Source organism: Amblyomma americanum, chromosome 3, assembly GCF_052857255.1.
Source record: "Amblyomma americanum isolate KBUSLIRL-KWMA chromosome 3, ASM5285725v1, whole genome shotgun sequence".
Lineage (NCBI taxonomy): Eukaryota > Metazoa > Arthropoda > Arachnida > Ixodida > Ixodidae > Amblyomma > Amblyomma americanum.
The window spans coordinates 181,919,524-181,938,452 of record NC_135499.1 but is presented as its reverse complement, the minus strand read 5'-3'; the positions used below and the strand labels follow the sequence as shown (position 1 = coordinate 181,938,452).

The following is an 18,929-nucleotide window of genomic DNA, read 5'->3' as shown; positions in this document are numbered from 1 at the left end:
TGAAAATGAACGGCCTTCGCAAAGTTGTTAAAGCCAATGAACAGTATGAACGGAGTGGCGCTTCAGTATCGATGGCAGATGCCGGGGCTAGAAAAAATCTTTTCCTTCCTTTTTACTATTATTTTAATTAAAAAAAACTACCACCACCAACGGAGTCGGCTCACTTGTTTTGTTTGGTTTTTGAGCAAAGTAAATGGCACAGTAACCGTCTCACATATCTCGGTGGACATCCAAACCGCGCCGTAAAGGAAGCGACAAAGGAGCGAGGGAAAGAAGAGAAAACTGAGGCGCCCGTGTGCTGTGCGATGTCAGTGCACGTTAAAGATCCCCAGGTGGTTGAAATTGTTCCGGAGCCCTCCACTACGGCACCTCTTTCTTCCTCTCTTCTTTCACTCCTTCCTTTATTCCTTCTCTTACGGCGCGGTTCAGGTGTCAGCCAATATATGAGACAGATAGTGCGCCATTTCCTTTCCACAAAAACTAATTATTAAATTGAAAGTTGGATTTTGAGGAAAGGCGCGGCGCTGCCTGTGGCTCGGTGCTACTAGTGGCGCATGCGGAGTAGCGACTAGAGAGCGAGAAATATCCGCGGCGAGGCGCGCGTTGTGACGTCATGTGCCTCCTCGGAGTACCGCCATGGCGAAATCGCAAGTTCGCGTCCAGTAAAGCTCTCGCTTAAAAAGAAGAGGCTTTCAGAAAAAGCACCAGAACAAGTTTGTTCAGTGCAGCTTTAGTGTAGTGTACAAAATGGCAGTGGTCCTAGCTCGGCTGTGCCAGGATATATGTAGCGAAAGCAAGTGTGAGACTCCCCGGTTGGCCTTGTTCACATCAAGACCTACTGAACTAGAGACCAGCACATTTGGCACTGCTCCAGCGCGCACCTTCTGGTTCATGCCTTCTGCCGCTAGGGAATGGCAGCTACGGGCGGCTTGGCGCTACAATTAATCTGTTGAGCAAGATGTCGTCAGTTATTTTACTTCAAGGATGCAATAGTTATGTCATTTGTCTACGTTGTGAGTATTCACCATTCATCCATTCTTCTAAAAGGCGAAACGTCTGCCAACCTTTCTACCTCTTTTGGAAGGCGCTTCTCGTTGATCGCAGCACTCAAAAAATTTTATTGCGAAAGCACTTCTGGCCGCACTGCCGGGATTTCAGTCGAATATCTATGTGAAGCCAGAGCAGCAAGCGTAACTGGCTCACTGGGGCAGTGGACACCTCAATCGCGCTTGATCGAGCGGGCGGTGACAAAATGAAAATTGATTTTGGGGGAAAGAAAATAGCGCAGTACCAGTCACAAATGGGGGGGGGGAGGGCGTAATGGATAATTTATGCAAAGAGATGGGTTTTTGAGGAGAGGAAATGACGCAGGAACTGTCTCACATATCTGGGTGAACCGCGCGCGTAAGGGAAGGGATAAAGAAGGGAGTGAAAGAAGAAAGGAAGAGGTGCTGTAGTGGGGGGCTCCGGAATAATTTCGACCATTATTCCACCACCTTGGGATCTTTAACGTGCTCTGACATTGCACAGCACACCGGCTCCTTAGCATACCTGTGCTGTGCTGTTAAAGATTATAATAATAATAATTGGTTTTGGGGGAAAGGAAATGGCGCCGTATCTACCGCGCCATAAGGGAAGGGATAAAAGAGGGAGTGAAAGAAGAAAGGTGCCATAGTGGAGGGCTCCAGAATAATTCCGACCACATGGGGATATTTAATGTGCACTGACATCGCACAGCACACGGGCGCCTTAGCGTTTTGCGTCCATAAAAACGCAGCCGCCGCCGCGGTTGGGTTCGAACTCAGGATCAGTAACCGAGCGCCCTAACCACTGAGGCACCGCGGTGGGTAGAAGAAAATTGGTAAATTGGTTTTTGCGGAAAGGAAATGGCGTAGTAGCTGTCTCATATCTGCGGACATAAAGGAGGGAGTGAAAGAAGAAAGAGGTGCCGCAGTGGAGGGCTCCGGAATAATTTCGACCCCCTGCGTCATTTCCCAACCATTTCAATTTCATTTTTTTCTACATTTTGCGCCAGCTGTCGGTTAAAAGGCGAAATGTCTGCCAACCTTTCTACCTCTTTTGGAAGGCGCGGCCCGCGCATCACGTGTTTGTGGGGCGACATCGCACAGCACACGGGCGCCGGAGCGTTTCGCCTCCATCGAAACGCAGCCGCCGCGGTCGGGTTCGAACCTGGGAACTCCGGATCAGTCTATAGCCAAGTACGCCCTAACGTTACACTGAGCCACCGCGGCAGGTAATCGCCCATCTACAAATTGAGGCATTTATGCAAAAAAAAAAAAGGTTTTTGAGGAGAGGAAATGACGCAGAAACTGTCTCACATATCTCGGTGGAGGGAAGGGATAAAGGAGGGAGTGAAAGAAGAAACGAAGAGGTGCCGCAATGGAGGTCTCTGGATAATTTCGACCACCTGGGGATCTTTAACGTGCACTGACATCGCACAGCACACGGGCGCCTTTTGCGCTTTGCCTCCTCCATCGAAACGCGGCCGCCGCGGTCAGGTGCGAGCCCGGGTACTCCGGCTCAGTAGTCGAGCGCCTTAACCACTGAGCAACCGCGCCTTTTCTTGTATGAATATTGGTTGTTGGGGGAAGGAAATAACGCAGTATCTGTCGCATCTCGGCGGACACCTAAACCGCGCCGTGAGAACCATGGAAGGGTTATGCGCCAACTCCAAGGGCCATTCCTGGGCTTAAGCGCTCAGCGTCGGCGCTCTTGGCGTACGCCGGAACGGGCGTCGAAAAGGGGAATGTATCTCCATGTTCCTGGTGCTGGCTCGCTTCCCCTCTCGAGCCGCGGGAGAGAACTTCAAGCCGTGGAAAGAAGGGGTTGGGGGCGATGAAAGGACAACTTAAACCGCTAAGAAAAGTTCGGGGAACCGGAAAGAACTTCAAGCCATGAAGAAAAGGGCCACCGAGAGCCCCGCTATCTTCCCATTGTTATAAACCAGAGCCCTCTTCCGACCCGTGCGCGAGCGCCCGTGCGCTGACGCCGATATCTAGCACGAACAGATATCGGCGCCTCACCGAGGCTCGCTGGCGTCTCCTGCAGTGCGCATGCGCACACCAGTTTTGGCGTACGCCAAGAGCGACGACGCTGAGCGTGTACGCCAACGAATTGTTGTTGGAGTTGGGGCTTTAGGCGCCGTTGATTTTGAGGAAAGGCGCATAATTGACTCCCTGCGTCAGTCAACACCTCAATTAATCGCCTTTGAGGTAGGTGGCGTAGTAGTCCAATGCTAAACCGCCAGCCATTTTTCTTCCCAAACGCATTTTAGTGACTGTAATAGCATGTTGCGATTCATTGTACTCAAACCACGGCGTCACCAAACTCAGTATTGGTCAAGACCCGCGAAGACACTGCCACCAATCAGAAATCTGGGCGCAGGCGAGCGCGGCAAAGTTGTACACCATGGAGGTAAGAATGTGTATAGCTTGATGACAAAAAAAAAAAAAGCACCGAAATGTGATTTCTATGACGAAGCTGTAACAGCACGAAATAACAGAACAGAAAAGAAGCCTGAGAAAAAGCGTATAATAAAGGAAAAGGAAAACATTTACCCCTTGCTCCTGGAGCCGAAGCCTTGATAAGTAACGTGTGAACAGCCGCTGCAGTGCCGACGTCCGCTGTTCGTTGTGGCCTGCGCCCGACTCTAAGCACACTGGAACGCCAGCTCACATCGCTCGCGCGCAAGTGGCGTCAACAAAACGAAAGAGGATCGAGTCGACTCGCAACCACGAGGGAATTTTTGTCGTGTGCAGAGTAAGCCCCAATCATCCAGCCACCCACCCACCCACCAATGTTACAGCTTCCACACACACTTAATCGAAAAAAAAAATCGATGCATTCTGTAATATGTGCACATTTCGGTAATAAATAACTTAACATTTACGCTTGTGGCGTGACGCCCGAAATCAGCGGTAGCTCACACGCACGTGCGTGGACGGGCCTTTAAGCTGCGCGCAGTTTGCGCTGCACGTCCACACGGATTCGCGCAAACGTTCGCGCGTGCAAAGTGCAGCGTTACCCAACGGTGTAGCGACGTTTCCTGCCATAGCGAGAATGACGCAAGCCCTGTGGCAACTGTGGCGTCACTCTCACTTGGTGCGACACTAACGCGCTCAAGTGGCCGTTCCACGAGGCATCACACTGCACACGCGCCTCCGCGCAAGATCCAACAGCTGTCGCTGTAAATTGTGCCTTCAGCGTTAGTTCCATAAGCCTGTCATTCTTGCAACCTAGCATTTCTTGACTAAAGTGAAAATAACAGTGAATTCTCAAAAGTTACTTCATTGTGAAATGCTTGGCTAGCAGGCACCGGCCTGGTACTCGAGGTCCACGCAGTATGAAACAGAGGAAGGGGATGCTCGATGTACGCTATTCAGTGTAGCTGCATCATAAAAGAGCGGTAAAGCATACGGTAACATGGAAGACTGCTGCCAGGTAACGGAGGTCACTCAGGAAGCCAAACTCCAAAGACGGTCCGACTCTGGCAACGGCTAGCCCGCCGACGCATTCGCCATTCCTGCAGATGGGAGCGTTTGCACTCCCACAGCCAATTTGCAGCCTGCCCCTTAAGAATTTCTTGCCTACTCTCTCTGCCCACAAGTGCTTCTAAGAAAAGCGTGGAACACATCACATTGCTCAATACCAGCCAGCACATAATCGCAACACGACCCCGCTACCACTATGAAAATGCAAACGCAGACATTGCTCCACATACAATTTCACTGCTGCCATGAAAATGCTAATGCAGTTGCTGCTGTAGAGACGGGCAGTGGGAACCATTGTGCACAGCTGGAATTTTCGGAACACAACCACCAATTGTAAAGTGCGCTAACTTTCCCGTGCGACCTGCTCAACACACCACACAAATGTCTGGGTGCACATCGACGCAGTGAAGAAATTCAAATTTTTGTTCGTTTTAGTGTTTGGAAAACTTTTGCTGACACCTGTACACAGCAACTGCATGGGTCCAGAATGTGCTACTGCCACTGAGAATTTTTGCCAAAAACACCAGCTCAAATCTCTTATAAAGCAGGCTCCAGTGCAGCTCCAGTTTCCATTTATAGTTACTACCATGTAACTTCTTACAGTTCAAGTCTCTGCAATGTCGCAGCAGCCTCCGTTACAAGCATTTCAGCACAATCATAGCCCTCGCCGAACGGGCTTGAATGTTACGGGTTATCAAAAAGGTTTGAAATTTGAGGATGGCTCAGCCAGCTACTAAAAGGGTTACACCGACAGAAAATGAGGATCTCTGAATGCTGAAAACAACAACAAAAAAAACTCAAATTACTGATGGTCGAGCTCAAATCAAGAGGAAATGCACTTGGGCAGAAAAAGTAATGTGGAGAACTGCTGGGATAAGGTGGACAAGATTTGGCATCCCGAGTTCATTAGAGATCAATGGGAAATAAACTAAATTGAAAAATTTAACACCCCAAAGTGACAAAAGGGCTATGAGGGATGCTGGAGTGGAGGGTTCCAGATTAATTTAGACCACCTGGGGTTCCTTGTGATGTGCGTCGACATCACACAGCACACATGTGCTTTTTTCTTTCACCTTCATCAAAATATGGCTGCCACTGCTGGGTATGAGCCTGGGACCTTGGGATCAGCAGCCAAAGTTGACGCCACAGCAGCAGCAGGTATCAATTTTGGTGTACATAATTTGGCGATAAAGCATTTGAACACCTTGAAAATGACTTAACATCCTTTAACAAGTATGTCCACTACACAAACATATTTCAAAAAGCAGGAACCAGTAACAGGGTACTTACTTAGAAATGAGGACAGTGAAGTGACCAGCATTTTGTACGCACAAAAACTGAATAACTGTACTGCTGCGGCAGTGCCCAACAGCAAGGAAATACACGTGACAAGTCATAATAAACGATACTGACTCCATCCTTTCTTTTTTATTTCTTCCAAGAAGGGAGGTTGGAATGGCAAGGGCCAGTATGCCAACAGTCGTTCAACCACCCCATATGCACAAATTTCCTGGGGGCCAAAAACTCCTCTCGCAAACAATCAATGCAGCCTTCTGTTTTTTTTTCTCCTCTCTTCAATACAAACGCTGTTGTCCCGGTGCCTCTTTTTTCCCTGGCGCAATCAGCTGGTGGGAGGGGAGGCAGTAACATTGTCCCAGAGCAGCCTCCATGCACAACAACCATGCACTGCACTTGTGTCACACTTTAAGTCATGGATTGAGACAGAGAGAGAAGAGGAAGGGCCGCCACTCCAACAGGAGAGACGAGTGCCAGGCGCACCCCCCCTGGGGCTCAAAGTGGCATGCCCTGACGTGACGCTCATCTGGAAGAACAGCACAAGGATGACAACCACAGTCAGAAGCCTCATAGGGCACCTAACATTTAGCGCATCGTGTGGCTGAGAACAACAGAAAATGTAGAAAGAAGAGAAAAAGAAAAGACCATTTTTCTTGTATACTGCTACCGGTCCACACACATAGAACAGTATGTTTAGAGACGGAGATGGGTGAACTAGTAGCATCACTGGAGGTGACAAAATGTGCGAACCATCATCAAATGCTATTTCAGACTACCTGCCAAGAAAAATTAAAACAGTCAGTGAAACAATATCAACTGCAGGGATTCAGACATAAGCTACAGCACTAATGTGTTGGCTACACTAAACTGCATAAGGTGCCCATAGCTAGGATTTTTAGCTGGAGCTTGTGGTTGCACAATAAATATGTGATGAAAAAAAGAGGGGTGATGCTGGTTTCTCTAAATGCTGAGATTGATTAAACCAGAAATTTACAGAAGTCAGAATCCCTAAATGTTGTGTACATTACCATAGGTGCACAACGACAATTTTAAAAGCAGTTTTCAATTCATTCACTTAACAGCTTCATTTATGTCACTACATCACAATGCAACACTGGCAAACTGCGTTGAATGTTTTGCCTGTCCTGTCCTGTCAGTCGTGTCTTTAATTTTCTCAGGGATAGTGATTCTCTGGTTCTAAGACGATGTAGGTGATGCACATTTGCGCAAAAAGTGGAAGGCAAACATACAAAAATTCAAATATGAACTGCAAAATATATGCCTAATATGTATTCACATTAAATACGTCTGTACAAAGCAACACTCTGCACCTCTTTTGAATATTAAAAGTTGATCAAGCTCTTTGCAACTGAACATTACATAACTTTTTATTCACACATACACCCAGAGTTTTAAACTGTGTTACGATGCTCATCGCTTACCATATATACACACATAATGAACCCATTCACATGATGAACCCCCCCCCCCTCTCCACTTTTGCAGGCCAGAATTAACTTTCTTTTTTTCAGATTTTAACTTTTTGTAGCAGGTTCCTTGGTTCTCACGCAGTCCAGAGCACAGACCTTGGCAGAGCGCCAAGATGCTGCCAGAGGTATGGGGGAAAAGCGGGGGGGGGGGGGGGTCATTTGCTTGGCGAACTTGGCAGAGTGCCAAGACGTTGTGTGCTGTAAGCTAAGGCTTAAACAGTCCCATTACACACTGGTCACTGTCCTGTGAGTTTTTTTAACCTGGCGTAAAAAAACCTGCGCCTGACCTTCAGGGCTAGTGTTCAGCATGTTCGCGTTATCATGCTGGCCTGCCGCTACCACAAAATTCGCCAAAGTGAAGGATGCTAAACGCCAGTGGCACAAACGCGTCTGACGGAGTGCATTTGTTGATGACGGAAGGCCGCACATAGGTATGATATGAAATCTCGACCCTTCAAAAAAAAAAGTGTTCAAACTTTTTTCCCGCATAATGAACCCTCTCCCACAAACTGATGTCAACTTTTCTGGAAAAACAGTAGGTCCATTATTGGAGCATATACGGTATGTCCAGTGGGTCTACTTCCACCTCACCTGGTTATACCAGTACAGCTCAGACCATTTATAACGTAACTGCCTATAATGCGGGGCCAGATTAAATGCGGCTTTTTGTGACAACCGCTTCGCTTCCCATAGAGTTCAATGTATTGGCATACCGCTTAATAAGAGGTGAGGGGGCGCGAAACGAAACCGGGGCCGCGTATTGTGCGGTTTCTGGAAAGCCTGGCCGCCCGCGTGCTTCCCAGATTGCGCAAGAAGGGGGGCAACAGGCGGGGGGGGGGGGGGGGGGGGGGGGGGGGGAGCGTTGTCAGCGTGGTTCAACGCAAGGCAGGAGAGGATAGAAAAAAAAAAGAAGTCGCAAAGCAGGTGTTTTCCCTCTCACTCTCCAATGTGCCTCCGTTGGGCACACTGACACTGATGGGACAAAACTTGAAAGCATGTGAAAGCACGGCCGGACTGCAGCATGCTGGAGCAGTGGCGGCGAGCGCATGGCATGACGCTGCAAGCGCTGCTCGTACCACGGCCGCTTGCAGCAGCATCTTGTCACACCTGAGCCCATGAGTGAGATATGTGTCGTCGCATGTAGCGAAAAGTTGATATTGTAGGCAAGTCAGCTGACAACGTGAGCAACTCTACCAGCCTCGGCTGTCTCCAGTTCCGATAGCATCTGCTCCTCCGAAAACCAAGAAACGGTAAGCTCTGGAAACCAACCATGACTTCGGGAGCGGTTTGAAAAAGGCTACGGTGGCAAAAAAGTATGGTGTCGCTTACGCTACTGTGTTCGCCATTTGGAAGAACAGCAACAATTTGCGACAACAGCTGCAAGAAGACTCCGTGTCACTTGCAAGAAAGCGGATCCGTGCATCGAAGTACGAAGATGTCGCCGCTTTGAACGGATTCGCGAGGTCCGGGCCCAGAGCGTTCCTGTGAGTGTCTTGATATTGCAAGCCAAGGACAGGTGCCTTGCAAACACTTTGGGGCATGATGGTTTCAACCCACTGACGGTTGGATTCAGCTTTTCACGGACCGGCACGAGATAAGCCCGTTGTCGTCGCCAACCCCGACAATGTGGTGTGTGAAGTAGCCACCACAGATGAAGACATCGTGGCAGTGGTGCGCGGTCGCGATGAGCCTCTATGCGAGGATGAGCCCGACGAAGTGAGTGAAAGTGCAGCAGAAGTTTCGTGCAAAGACACGCTCGTGCTCGACTATTGCAACAAACTGCGCCTATACTGCGCTCAGAGAAACCTCAGCGAGCAAGCTCTCAAGTGATTCAATGTTTTTGAAGATGAAGTCATTTTAGCAACGCAATTCAATCGCAGTGCTAGATTGAAATAACGTCATTCTTTCAATATGATGGTTTGACAAAAAGATCAAAGAAATTTCTATGTTGCCAGTGATTGCAGTGTTGTGTGTTTGATGCGTTGTCATGTGCACTTTGAAAGGTAGGCTGGCCATTCTGAAAATGCGAATGCATGGAAAAGTTATGTTTTGGTTACAGTGCAGTCCCGCTTACAATGCGGATTTTCCAGACTCCCGCGGTTTGCGTTAGAAGCGGTCTGTGCTGTACACATGTCACCGCTGCATGTCAGTCACAGCTTGGTGGGTTTGTAGCAGCCATCATCGCGGCATCGGGCCACTTGTGCTGGTAAGTGTGAGCATAGAATGCAGATAGCACTCGTGGACTGCAAACAGCTCAGATGCTTCGCTCCTCACCTGCTCAGGCCTCGCCACGCCACAGCCTGCCATCTGGAGGAATAAATTCGGCCGCCAACCCCACATTACCGGTGACCACGGACAGCCCCAAGCAAGTGGCGCAGCCTAATACCTCGTTCCTGCCCTTTCCTGTTCCTATCTTCCGCCATGTACACCATGCCAAATTGTGGAACTTTCCAGCCTACGATAGCTCTTCTACTGCTTTATGCTCTGCATCCAGCCATCTGTTTCTACCAGGCAGAAGCGACCTTCTACTCAGCAATGTCGCATCACCAGCAGCGCAGTGTCTCCTCATCCGTGAGGACTTATTTTCAACAGTCTTTCACCACCTGAAGAGCTCGACCACTCCCTTAAAGGCGCTGTTTTCCGTTTACACGGTGTCACTTAGGTGTTCTCATAGCCTCAGTTTGCAGGTGGCGCACCTCCAAAGATCTTTCACCGGCACCAGCAACCATCTTTGCCGCCATGTCCTCCATGTCTTGATCATGGCTCATCGGTTCCCCAGCATGACGACCATGCATACCTGACACGCGTGACTGCGAAAGTTGAGGTTCCATTCTTTTGCTCGGAGACCTACATTTCATAGCTCACACAAGTATAGGCTTGTTCACTGCCAATACTGTCCTCTTGAAAGCAATACTGCCATGCAATTGCCTCAACCAGCTGCCCTGTGCAGCCCCAGATGGTGGCCTTTATGATCAGCTGCAAGAGGCGGACCTATGTTACTGTGATGTACCACCCTCAACAGCCGCAGTCAACCCTTTAGCAGCTTCTGCATACAAAAGCTATGCAACTGCAGCTTCTTCAGACTTCCCCGTGTGGCACAACCCAAGCCCACCAGCCGCTGACCTACCTCAAGCAACAAAAGACCCATCTCTGCCTGACCACCAAGCTTTACAGCTGAGGTACTGTGCTCCACTTCAGGTACTGAACCTGTGAGGCAGCTCCTTCTCACAAATGCTTGTGCTTTGGACTGCTAAGCAGACACACCTATTCCTTAGGGATTGATCCCTGGTGAGCCTATACCCAAGAGTACTCTTCTCCATGCCACGTGTTTAGACGCCTCTTCAACATCAGTGTTATCTCATTTGCCTCACGATCATGTGTCCCAGTGTACGGCTACTCCTTCACACCTCTCCAAGCACAGTGCATCTTCAGCGGCAAGAGTTGTGGTCACACCGACGGCACTGCTCCAGTGTTTCTTGCCCCAGCTATCACACTGGTCCTTGGTTCGCATGTGCTATGTAAGTCCTGCTCATCGCCAAAAATTGCCTCACCAGGGACTATCATGCCGCACAGCACATCTACAAAAAGGCTTATAAGATTACCCCCCACCATCCCAAGAAACTTGGCTGCCACCAGCAATTCCTTCAGGGCCACGTCCCAGCGCAGCACGTTATATACTACTAGCTGCATACTGCTTGCCTACGCCTTCTCTGGCACCCGGCTTCTCACTTCTCAGCACTACTGCCCCAGGGCCACTGCTCAACCACCGCACAACTCAGACCTTAGCCTCTGCCCAGATGTTTCATTCTCTCCCAAATGCACCAGGCCTTCCTTTGCCTTGTACACAACTCTCTTGTCCATAACACCCAGTCATAATCTGGTGAGAGCGGAGAGGCTGAAGATTCTTGTCACTCTGAGCTCAAAATCTTTCCTTGTCTTCTTGTGCAAGACAGACAGAAAGGTTTTATGAGCAATATACTATAATGGATACTTCTGCACCCATCTATAGAAACATTTTGGATTTCCAGGACCATAACCACAGGCACAAGCCAAAAGTATGCCTTGCTTGGATGGCTAATGTTGCAGTTGAGCGACAGCAACGCATACAGTATCTTCGCAAGTGTCAATCACAGCAAAACAAATTTTAACAGAAATGCGGGGTGCAGTGGGGATTGTAAGTACAGTTTGAACCCCTCAATAATGAAAGCCCTCAAGAACAAAATTCTTGCGGCAGCGAAAAAATCTGGCACCCCCGGTGAACTTCTATAGAGTTCAATGCATTTGCCCCCTCTCAGCAGCGAAGGGTTTTTAAAAAAAGGTCCCGCATTAACGAATGTTTAAGGTAGTGATCTGCAACATTTTTTTGGCACATCAGCCAGATGGGAGCAGAGAAGTGCCAAAACTACAGCAGTACACTCATCCAACAAGTTGGGCACATACATTTTTGCCAATAAGCATTGGCGCGGCCATTGCCATTTACATTCTGTTAGTTGGATAATGACGATAGCAACAAGATTTTTTTTGTTCAATGGAAGCGGCTTTTTAATAGCCAGTCTGGTGGCAACTATGCACACATGTGACGTGTAACGTGACGATCCCGTCCACCTCGTGCAGGCCGAAACGCCAAAATCGCCTGAGACTTGCTTACGTCCAGTGTTTTGTTTGGCCTGTCAAAAAGGTGCCGCCTCCTGTTAAAAAGCACAAGTTTCTGACGCTACAGGAAAAGTCTGCAATCATCGCCGAAGCTGCAAGTGGCAACGCCGGTCTACAAAGACGTCGACAGAGCTGCATTCCAGTGGTTCCTCGACAAGAGAGTGAACAAGATGCCTTTGTCTGGAAGCCTTCTGCAGCAGAAGCCTACTGACTTCGCATGCATTCTGGGGCGCAACTTTAAGGCAAGTGCCGGATGATTAAGCCGATTCAAAGCACGACACTGCATCATCGCCAAGGTGTTGTCAGGGGAGTCTGCTTCGACACTGAAGCAGTATCGTCCTGAATGCAGGAAAGTTACGAAAGCATAATGGACGAATACGAGCCCTCCGAAAATTTATAATGCGGATGAAACTGGCTTTTTCTAAGATATGTTGCCATCAAAAACGCTCGAGCTGACAAGACAAAAATGTCATGGCGGCAAGCTGAGCAAAAAGCAGGTGACCATTTTTTTTGTGTTTCATTATGGATGGATCCGACAAGCGTCCCCCTAATCGTAATCGGCTGGAGCAAGACGACATGGTGCTTTAAAGGGACACTGAGGAGAAATTGAAGTTGGCTTGTATCGATAGAATACCAGCTCCTGATCACAAAAACGCCACTCTTACTGAAAGCAAAGCTCTTGTAAGGAAGAAAATAGCAAAAACCAAAATGCAGGTATCGCCGCCACAGGCAAATCTCGCAAGTACAAGCGTGGTGACATCATAGGACAAGAGACGCCACACTGGAGTAATTTTCCTTCCTAGACGGAAACCACGAATCTGAGGCTGGCAAAGGAAGGTTGCGCGGTTCAATATTGAAGTAAGTTTTGTTTTAAAAGCGACAGTGCACTTTTATCACAAGGAAGACAGACAAAAGACAACCTGAATGTTGGAAGCAAAGAAAACCGATGCTTGGCGGCGCCACAGGCGGCCAGGAGAGTTTCGATTTTTTATGGCACTTCGTGTCTATGAGCTTTGCGTGCCCCGTCATTTTGTTTTTGATGCGCCTCGATTTACAAGCGCCGAACAGCAGAGGAACTCCAAGTGCTGCTTCAAGTGCTAGTTAACCTTTGAAGGAGCCTGTTAAGGCTGGTCAGATAATCGCCACGGTCGATGAAAAACTACGATGGCACGATGGTCGGTGATCGCACAAGGCAGTTCGTAGTATAAAGAGCACTTGTGTCTTCACACGCTCGCCTGGCGAAACATTCCCAGCTGTGCCAGTCAACTTCAAACTACATAACGGAAATCGTTTATTAGGGACGGGAAACAAGGTACAAAGCAGTTAAAAAAAATTGCTGATGGCCTAGCTCACTTTTAGGCAAAGATATATGTAGCGAAAGCGCGGAGACTTCTGCATTGGAACAGTGCATTCACTAGAGGCGCCTTTATTCATGGCTAAATCTTGCGCCGTCGTGACGGAGTGGTAGCGTGTCCGCCTCAAATGCCAAAGGCCCTGGTTCAATTCCAAGCCTCGGCACAGGTTCTTTTTTTATTCAGTGAGCGGGCGGGGGGTTTCAGTGGCTCCCACAGATGCCGCAACCGAATAAATTGGTTAGCGGTTAAGCGCAGGCTCTGTTAAGGTGCGTTTATACTCCGGCCTAACGCACGCGCGCTGCACGGCGTCGTCACGTCGGCCAAAGCGAGACCCTCTATACTCCAACTGCACTTGACCGCCGATGAGTTCGGCGGCTTCGGCGCACTCTGACCACACTGGTGGAGACTTGGAGCGTGTCTCTATTTCGCGCCGAGTGCGCCAGCCGCCGCCAGACCGATTCGGCTCCACGGCGAGGTGCGCGTTGTGACGTCATTCAATAGCTTCGGCAGTTGGGCGAAGCTGCTCTTTTCGAGCTCTCGGCTAATTTAATCCATTCACAGTACACATCTGAAGGTCCACGTAAGTGGGCGAGAGAGCCCGATCCAGTGGATCCCGTACCTCTGGAAACGTGCGGAAGCCGTTACTTTCACGTGCGAAGCCGTTGCTTTACTTTCAAGCCGCCAACTTCAAACGCGAGCGCCCTTGAGCACCCAACCGTTTTTTGTGGCAAAAAAAAAAAACAACAACAACAACCTGGTCCTTGCAACTGTGGGAGACATCGACGCCGCCTGCTGCACCGTGCAACCGCGCCGTTCAAAGAATCACAATCCGTTGGCCCCAAAGCCCTGGGCAGCCTCCGATGGGTGTGACACGCCGACCTTGTCCTGGCCCTTCGCGACTCCCCGCACTGAGGTTATTATATTTAATTTGCAACGGCTCCTCACAGCGGTAGGGGAAACGACCCGCCGGCGCCTAACCTAACCACGCTCCCTCAAAAGCATCGCACGCTCTGTGGAGCTGAGGTTGCTGAAATGCAGGCCGGAGTTTTTGCGAGAACTTCGCCGTCGGGTTCGGTAACGGGATCCATCGTAACGCTGGCAAGACGCTGGTGCAAACGTAAACGAAGTGACGGTAGCGACCCCCCGATAGGTGCCTTCAACATGTGGCGGCGGTAGCTTTCGGCTGCTGCTAGACTGCACCACTAGCTGCCAGAAATCACGAAGTCTGCATTTACGACACGTTACACGTCACTCCCTCCTATGACGTCATAAGGGTTCCCGAGTTTGAATCGGAGCGGCGGGAACAACTTTTTCAACATCGAATCTAAATTTCTTTGAAATAAATGCATCTTTCGCTCCCGGACAAGCGGCAACAAAGCCATAAAATGCCGTACTATCAGATTTTGCTAACAAAAAAAAAAAATTGATAGCGTTCTCCTCACCGTCCCTTTAAAGGGAACCGAAGACTTCCAATCGAGTACACTGCTAACCAGAAAGCTTGGATGGTGCGTGCAATATTCTCCAGCTGGCTGGATGTCTTTGATGCGAATATGCGGAAGCAGGGCAGATCCATCTGCCTTTTTTTGGATAACTGCAGTGCCCGCCACATTGAAGACGTCCTGACGACTGTCAGCTTGATTTTTTTTCCTCCCAACTGCACATCCGTTATCCAACCTCACAACCAAGGGGTTAGTAAGAGCGTCAAGTCTGCGTACTGGGGGAGACTCATCTGGCAGATGTTAAACATCGAAACGAAGCGACTAATGGAAACTGATCTTTTTATGGTGCTGGAGATGCTTGCCAGGGTGTGGATTGTTACTTCGGCCGACCTTCCCCAGAACTGCTTCAGGCCCGCCGGTTTCGCTGCTGGTCAGCATGCCTTGGCAGAGCCAGAAGCGAGTGTTCCTGCAAGCGGTGACGATGAGCGGCCACTAACCGGAGCATGGGACGCGATTCGCAGTGTCGATGCAATTGTGCCAGACGCTATTGAACTGGATGACTTTTTGTGTGCGGCCGCCAACTTGATCAGGCACGAGGAATCCAGCGATGATGCTATTATCAACAGTGTGCACAAAGGAAATGAGAAGGGTGACGACAAGGATAGCAAAAACCAAGCATAAGAAAGGCAAGTAAGCTCGCGTGATGTGTTTCATGCTTTCGACATTATCCGGACCTTCCTCGGCGACCACAATGATGACGAAGCCATACATAGCTTATCAAGCTGCGAAGCTCGAGTCGTGAAGCTCCTGCAGAGCAATGTGAAGCAGAGTAAAATAAACGACTTTTTCATTAAATTTTGGTTTTTGGGGAGTAATGGGAGTGCTTAGTTGTCCATTTTCGCGACAGCGCAATTCTCGCGAGGACGGAAAAGTTTTCCTTCCCCGGCGGTTTCATTATTGCGGGGGTCGACTATAGTATTTACATTATTGTAGGTCGACCTATTTTTTTAAATTTGGAAATCCTAAGTGGGGGGGGCGTCAACTTACAACTTACAATCGAAACCAAAGAATAGCACCATAAATAAAGGCAAGACAAACCAGATATCAGGAATGCTACAGTATGGTTGCAATTTTGTAGCTCTACCCAGTAGCATTTGGCTATTCTGCGCGTCTGTTCGGAACAATTTTTCATTTTTTGTTTAAACTTTCAACTGCGCACTCAGCGCTCAAGGGAGTGTCGACAGTTGATAGAAAGGGTGCATGAGTCACTGGACTACTCGTCCAAACATGTGCCATTGTCCTCAACAGTGCTGCCGTCGTCATCGCCGCTGCGATCCCCCAGCACGTCGTCATCCCTTGAGATCCCGCGCTTTGCAAACAGCCTTACCACAACATAAAGAGGAACAGCTGATAATTTTGCCTCGCTGCAGCTGCCACACCTGTATCACCCATTCAAAGACATCGAACTTGTGGCCTGGCGCAGAGTTATTCGTTTCTTCGGCACAAACAATGACAGGCATCTTGAATGTAGCCGTGAATGAGTGCCAGACAATTACTGGACCCGGAGCGCACATGACGATTGACAAGCACTATTAAAAAACTGGTAAAATGTGGCTGGCAGTGATCAAATGCGTCAAACAGAGCCAAAGAGAAACTACACGTGAGTGGTTTCGGCTCTTCCATCAGCTACCGACATTCCCTGGAAGCGCTTTTGTTCCAATCGCGGTGACACCGCCACTTGGAAGTGTGAATATTCAGGATTTCTAAAATGAATCAAATATATTCGCTGTTCATATTCAGTTCAAATCCAACTGTCACAAAACTTCGATATCTGCACAAATTATCCAGAGAACGAGTTGAAAGTGTCAGGAAAACAGTCCAAAAGCATCTTCTTCACTTTCTTCGTCATTTGTTGCACAGACCAGTCAAACTCAGCAGCTAACGTCATCAGACGCTACTGGGTTTGGATCTTGTGCAAAATTATGCAAGCGGGCTTTCCCATATACACCCGCTGATCAGAACAAGATGGCTGGCTGCCTGCTTTGAGCAACCAGCATGCGAAATCGTGTGTATTTTTGTATGATCCTTCCCTCATGAGTTCCGATACTTCCCATTCACACCCATGGCACTTGTCTTGTACAGTAGAATCTCCCGGCCAGAGTGCAATGTTTACGATGTGCGGAATTTCGGATGTTCCGAACTCTCTCCCTTGTCTCTACAGATGACACGAACGCGCGAGTCGCAACCGCACTCTCGAGCACTAAGCACTGCCTGCACATCACCGCTGTTGCAATCACTAATCGCGCGGTACACACCGCTAGAAGTGAGCGGCGGTGCACGGCTCGCACATCACCAACGTTGCAATCACCAATCGCATGGTACACATCGTGCGCGGCTCGCACATCGCCATCGTCGCTATCGCCAATCGTGTGATATGCACAGCGCGCAGTGAACAGCGGTGCGCGGCTCGCACATCGCCGATGTCGCGATCACTAATTGCACGGTACGCACCGCGAGTAGCGAACTGTGGCCTCACAGCAGTAAGTAAATCTTGCCAGCTATAAACAGATCTGTGTGAATGCATTTTTCAGGCTTCTGCGTAAGAATGTTGTTCGTTTGGATGATACAAAATTTCGGAAGATACGAATTTTTTAGTGACCCCGTGAGATTCGTATCACCGAGATTCTACTGTATTCAAAACACTTCTAGCAAGTGCTCTAGCATCTCGTTTTCATAGATTGTGATGTGCGGGAATTCCCACTTCATTTTTCGCACACGGCTTTTAACAAAGTTGGGCCCTGTCAACATGTCACCGGAAGGGTATGTGATCTCTAGATATTCCGCTTACTGAATGAAGCGCATGCACTTTTTACATGCGCGCAACAGTAGGCTTGACAACAATCGGAGAACTCTCGTCTCGAGGCCAAAAGGTCGTCTCGAGGCTGCCTTGCGGGCTTTGCAGTCTGCTGTGGTGACTATTGGCTGTGCATAAGCCAGTCAGTCAAACCCACTGTGTGTTGCATTTTCTTTTTCCAATCTGTCAAGCCACTCAATGACATTTCGCGTTCCCCTCGCTTAAGCCCGAACTGTCTTCCTGTGCATCAAAACTGTGGGCTCATTATAGGCTATTTGCTATTTGTGCGGTGGAGTCTCCTCACGAATCTTCCTTACATTATTGCACATTATATCTTTCATTGCTTTTTTTCTTGCGAAGAGAAAAAGGGGGGGGGGGGGATAATTTGGACACTTTTTCTGGTCCCTTGAAGTTCAAACTAGCGAGGCCTCACTATACAGTATGGCTAGCCATCAGGTTACCTTATTTCTTATTTTAGCTGTCCTGTAGTGATGTCAATTCACTGATTTCATTCTGTCACTTGTTTTGCACGACCACATTGCAGGTTGCACATTTTTATGCTGCCTAGTGAAGCTGTTGTTATGTTCAATGTCGTATGAAAAGACCACAGCAATTTTGGAAAAAAAAAAAAAGAACAGCAAAGTTTGCTTATTCAACCCCCCACCCCTTTCCCACATACATCAGATATTTGATTATATGTTCAAAGCAATCTTTGTTATTCGTATCCAGAAATTTAAATAATTTTTTTTTCCCACTCCTCGTTACGTTTACACAAACACAAAGGAATTCAGAGCACAAATGTGAGGGTAGCTCACCATGAAGCGCTGCCTTTGAGCTTCTTGATTTCCTTGGTGGCCCAAGAGGCCAGTGTCTTCGTTCTCGTGGTCTTTGAATGCCGCCCTTGGCTCAGCAGCTCAGAAATAGGCTCAGTGTCCACCAGAGGAAGCATGTGGACACCAAATGCTGTGCACAGATCACTAACGACAGAAAAGTGGGTGGTTAGAAATTCAACACACGCTCTCAACAAATACGTAGCTCAGGTTTAGAATTAATCCAGTTAAAGGTCAGAATATGTCACGAACTGCATTCATTATACGGCTGTCTTTGGCTTAGTGGAGGTCAGACCTGGTTTCACAATACGCTGAATTCATGAGCACGGCAGGCACTTGAACAGAGTACTCTATTTACCAATTATAATGCGGGCTTTTACGGAAGAAAACGCCTAAAAATGGCATGCATGTTAGAACTGAGTACAAAAATGAAACAGCCAACAACGACCTATTGTTACCGATATCACAGAAATGACAGCTTGGTACTTCTTGCACATCGAT

General features: G+C 48.6%; 1 protein-coding gene across 1 annotated transcript in view; it reads right to left on the bottom strand.

Annotated features, from left to right (window-relative positions):
* Positions 1-5,907: 5,907 nt before the first annotated feature.
* LOC144125577 (importin subunit beta-like) overlaps positions 5,908-18,929 on the bottom strand; it is a 61,851-nt gene continuing 48,829 nt past the window's right edge. The window contains exons 15-16 of the mRNA XM_077659070.1: positions 18,414-18,575; positions 5,908-6,333 (exon numbers count right to left, since the gene is read on the bottom strand). Of these exons, the coding sequence (XP_077515196.1) occupies position 6,333; positions 18,414-18,575 (163 nt within the window). The 3' untranslated portion in view covers positions 5,908-6,332. The remainder of the gene's footprint in view (positions 6,334-18,413; positions 18,576-18,929) is intronic.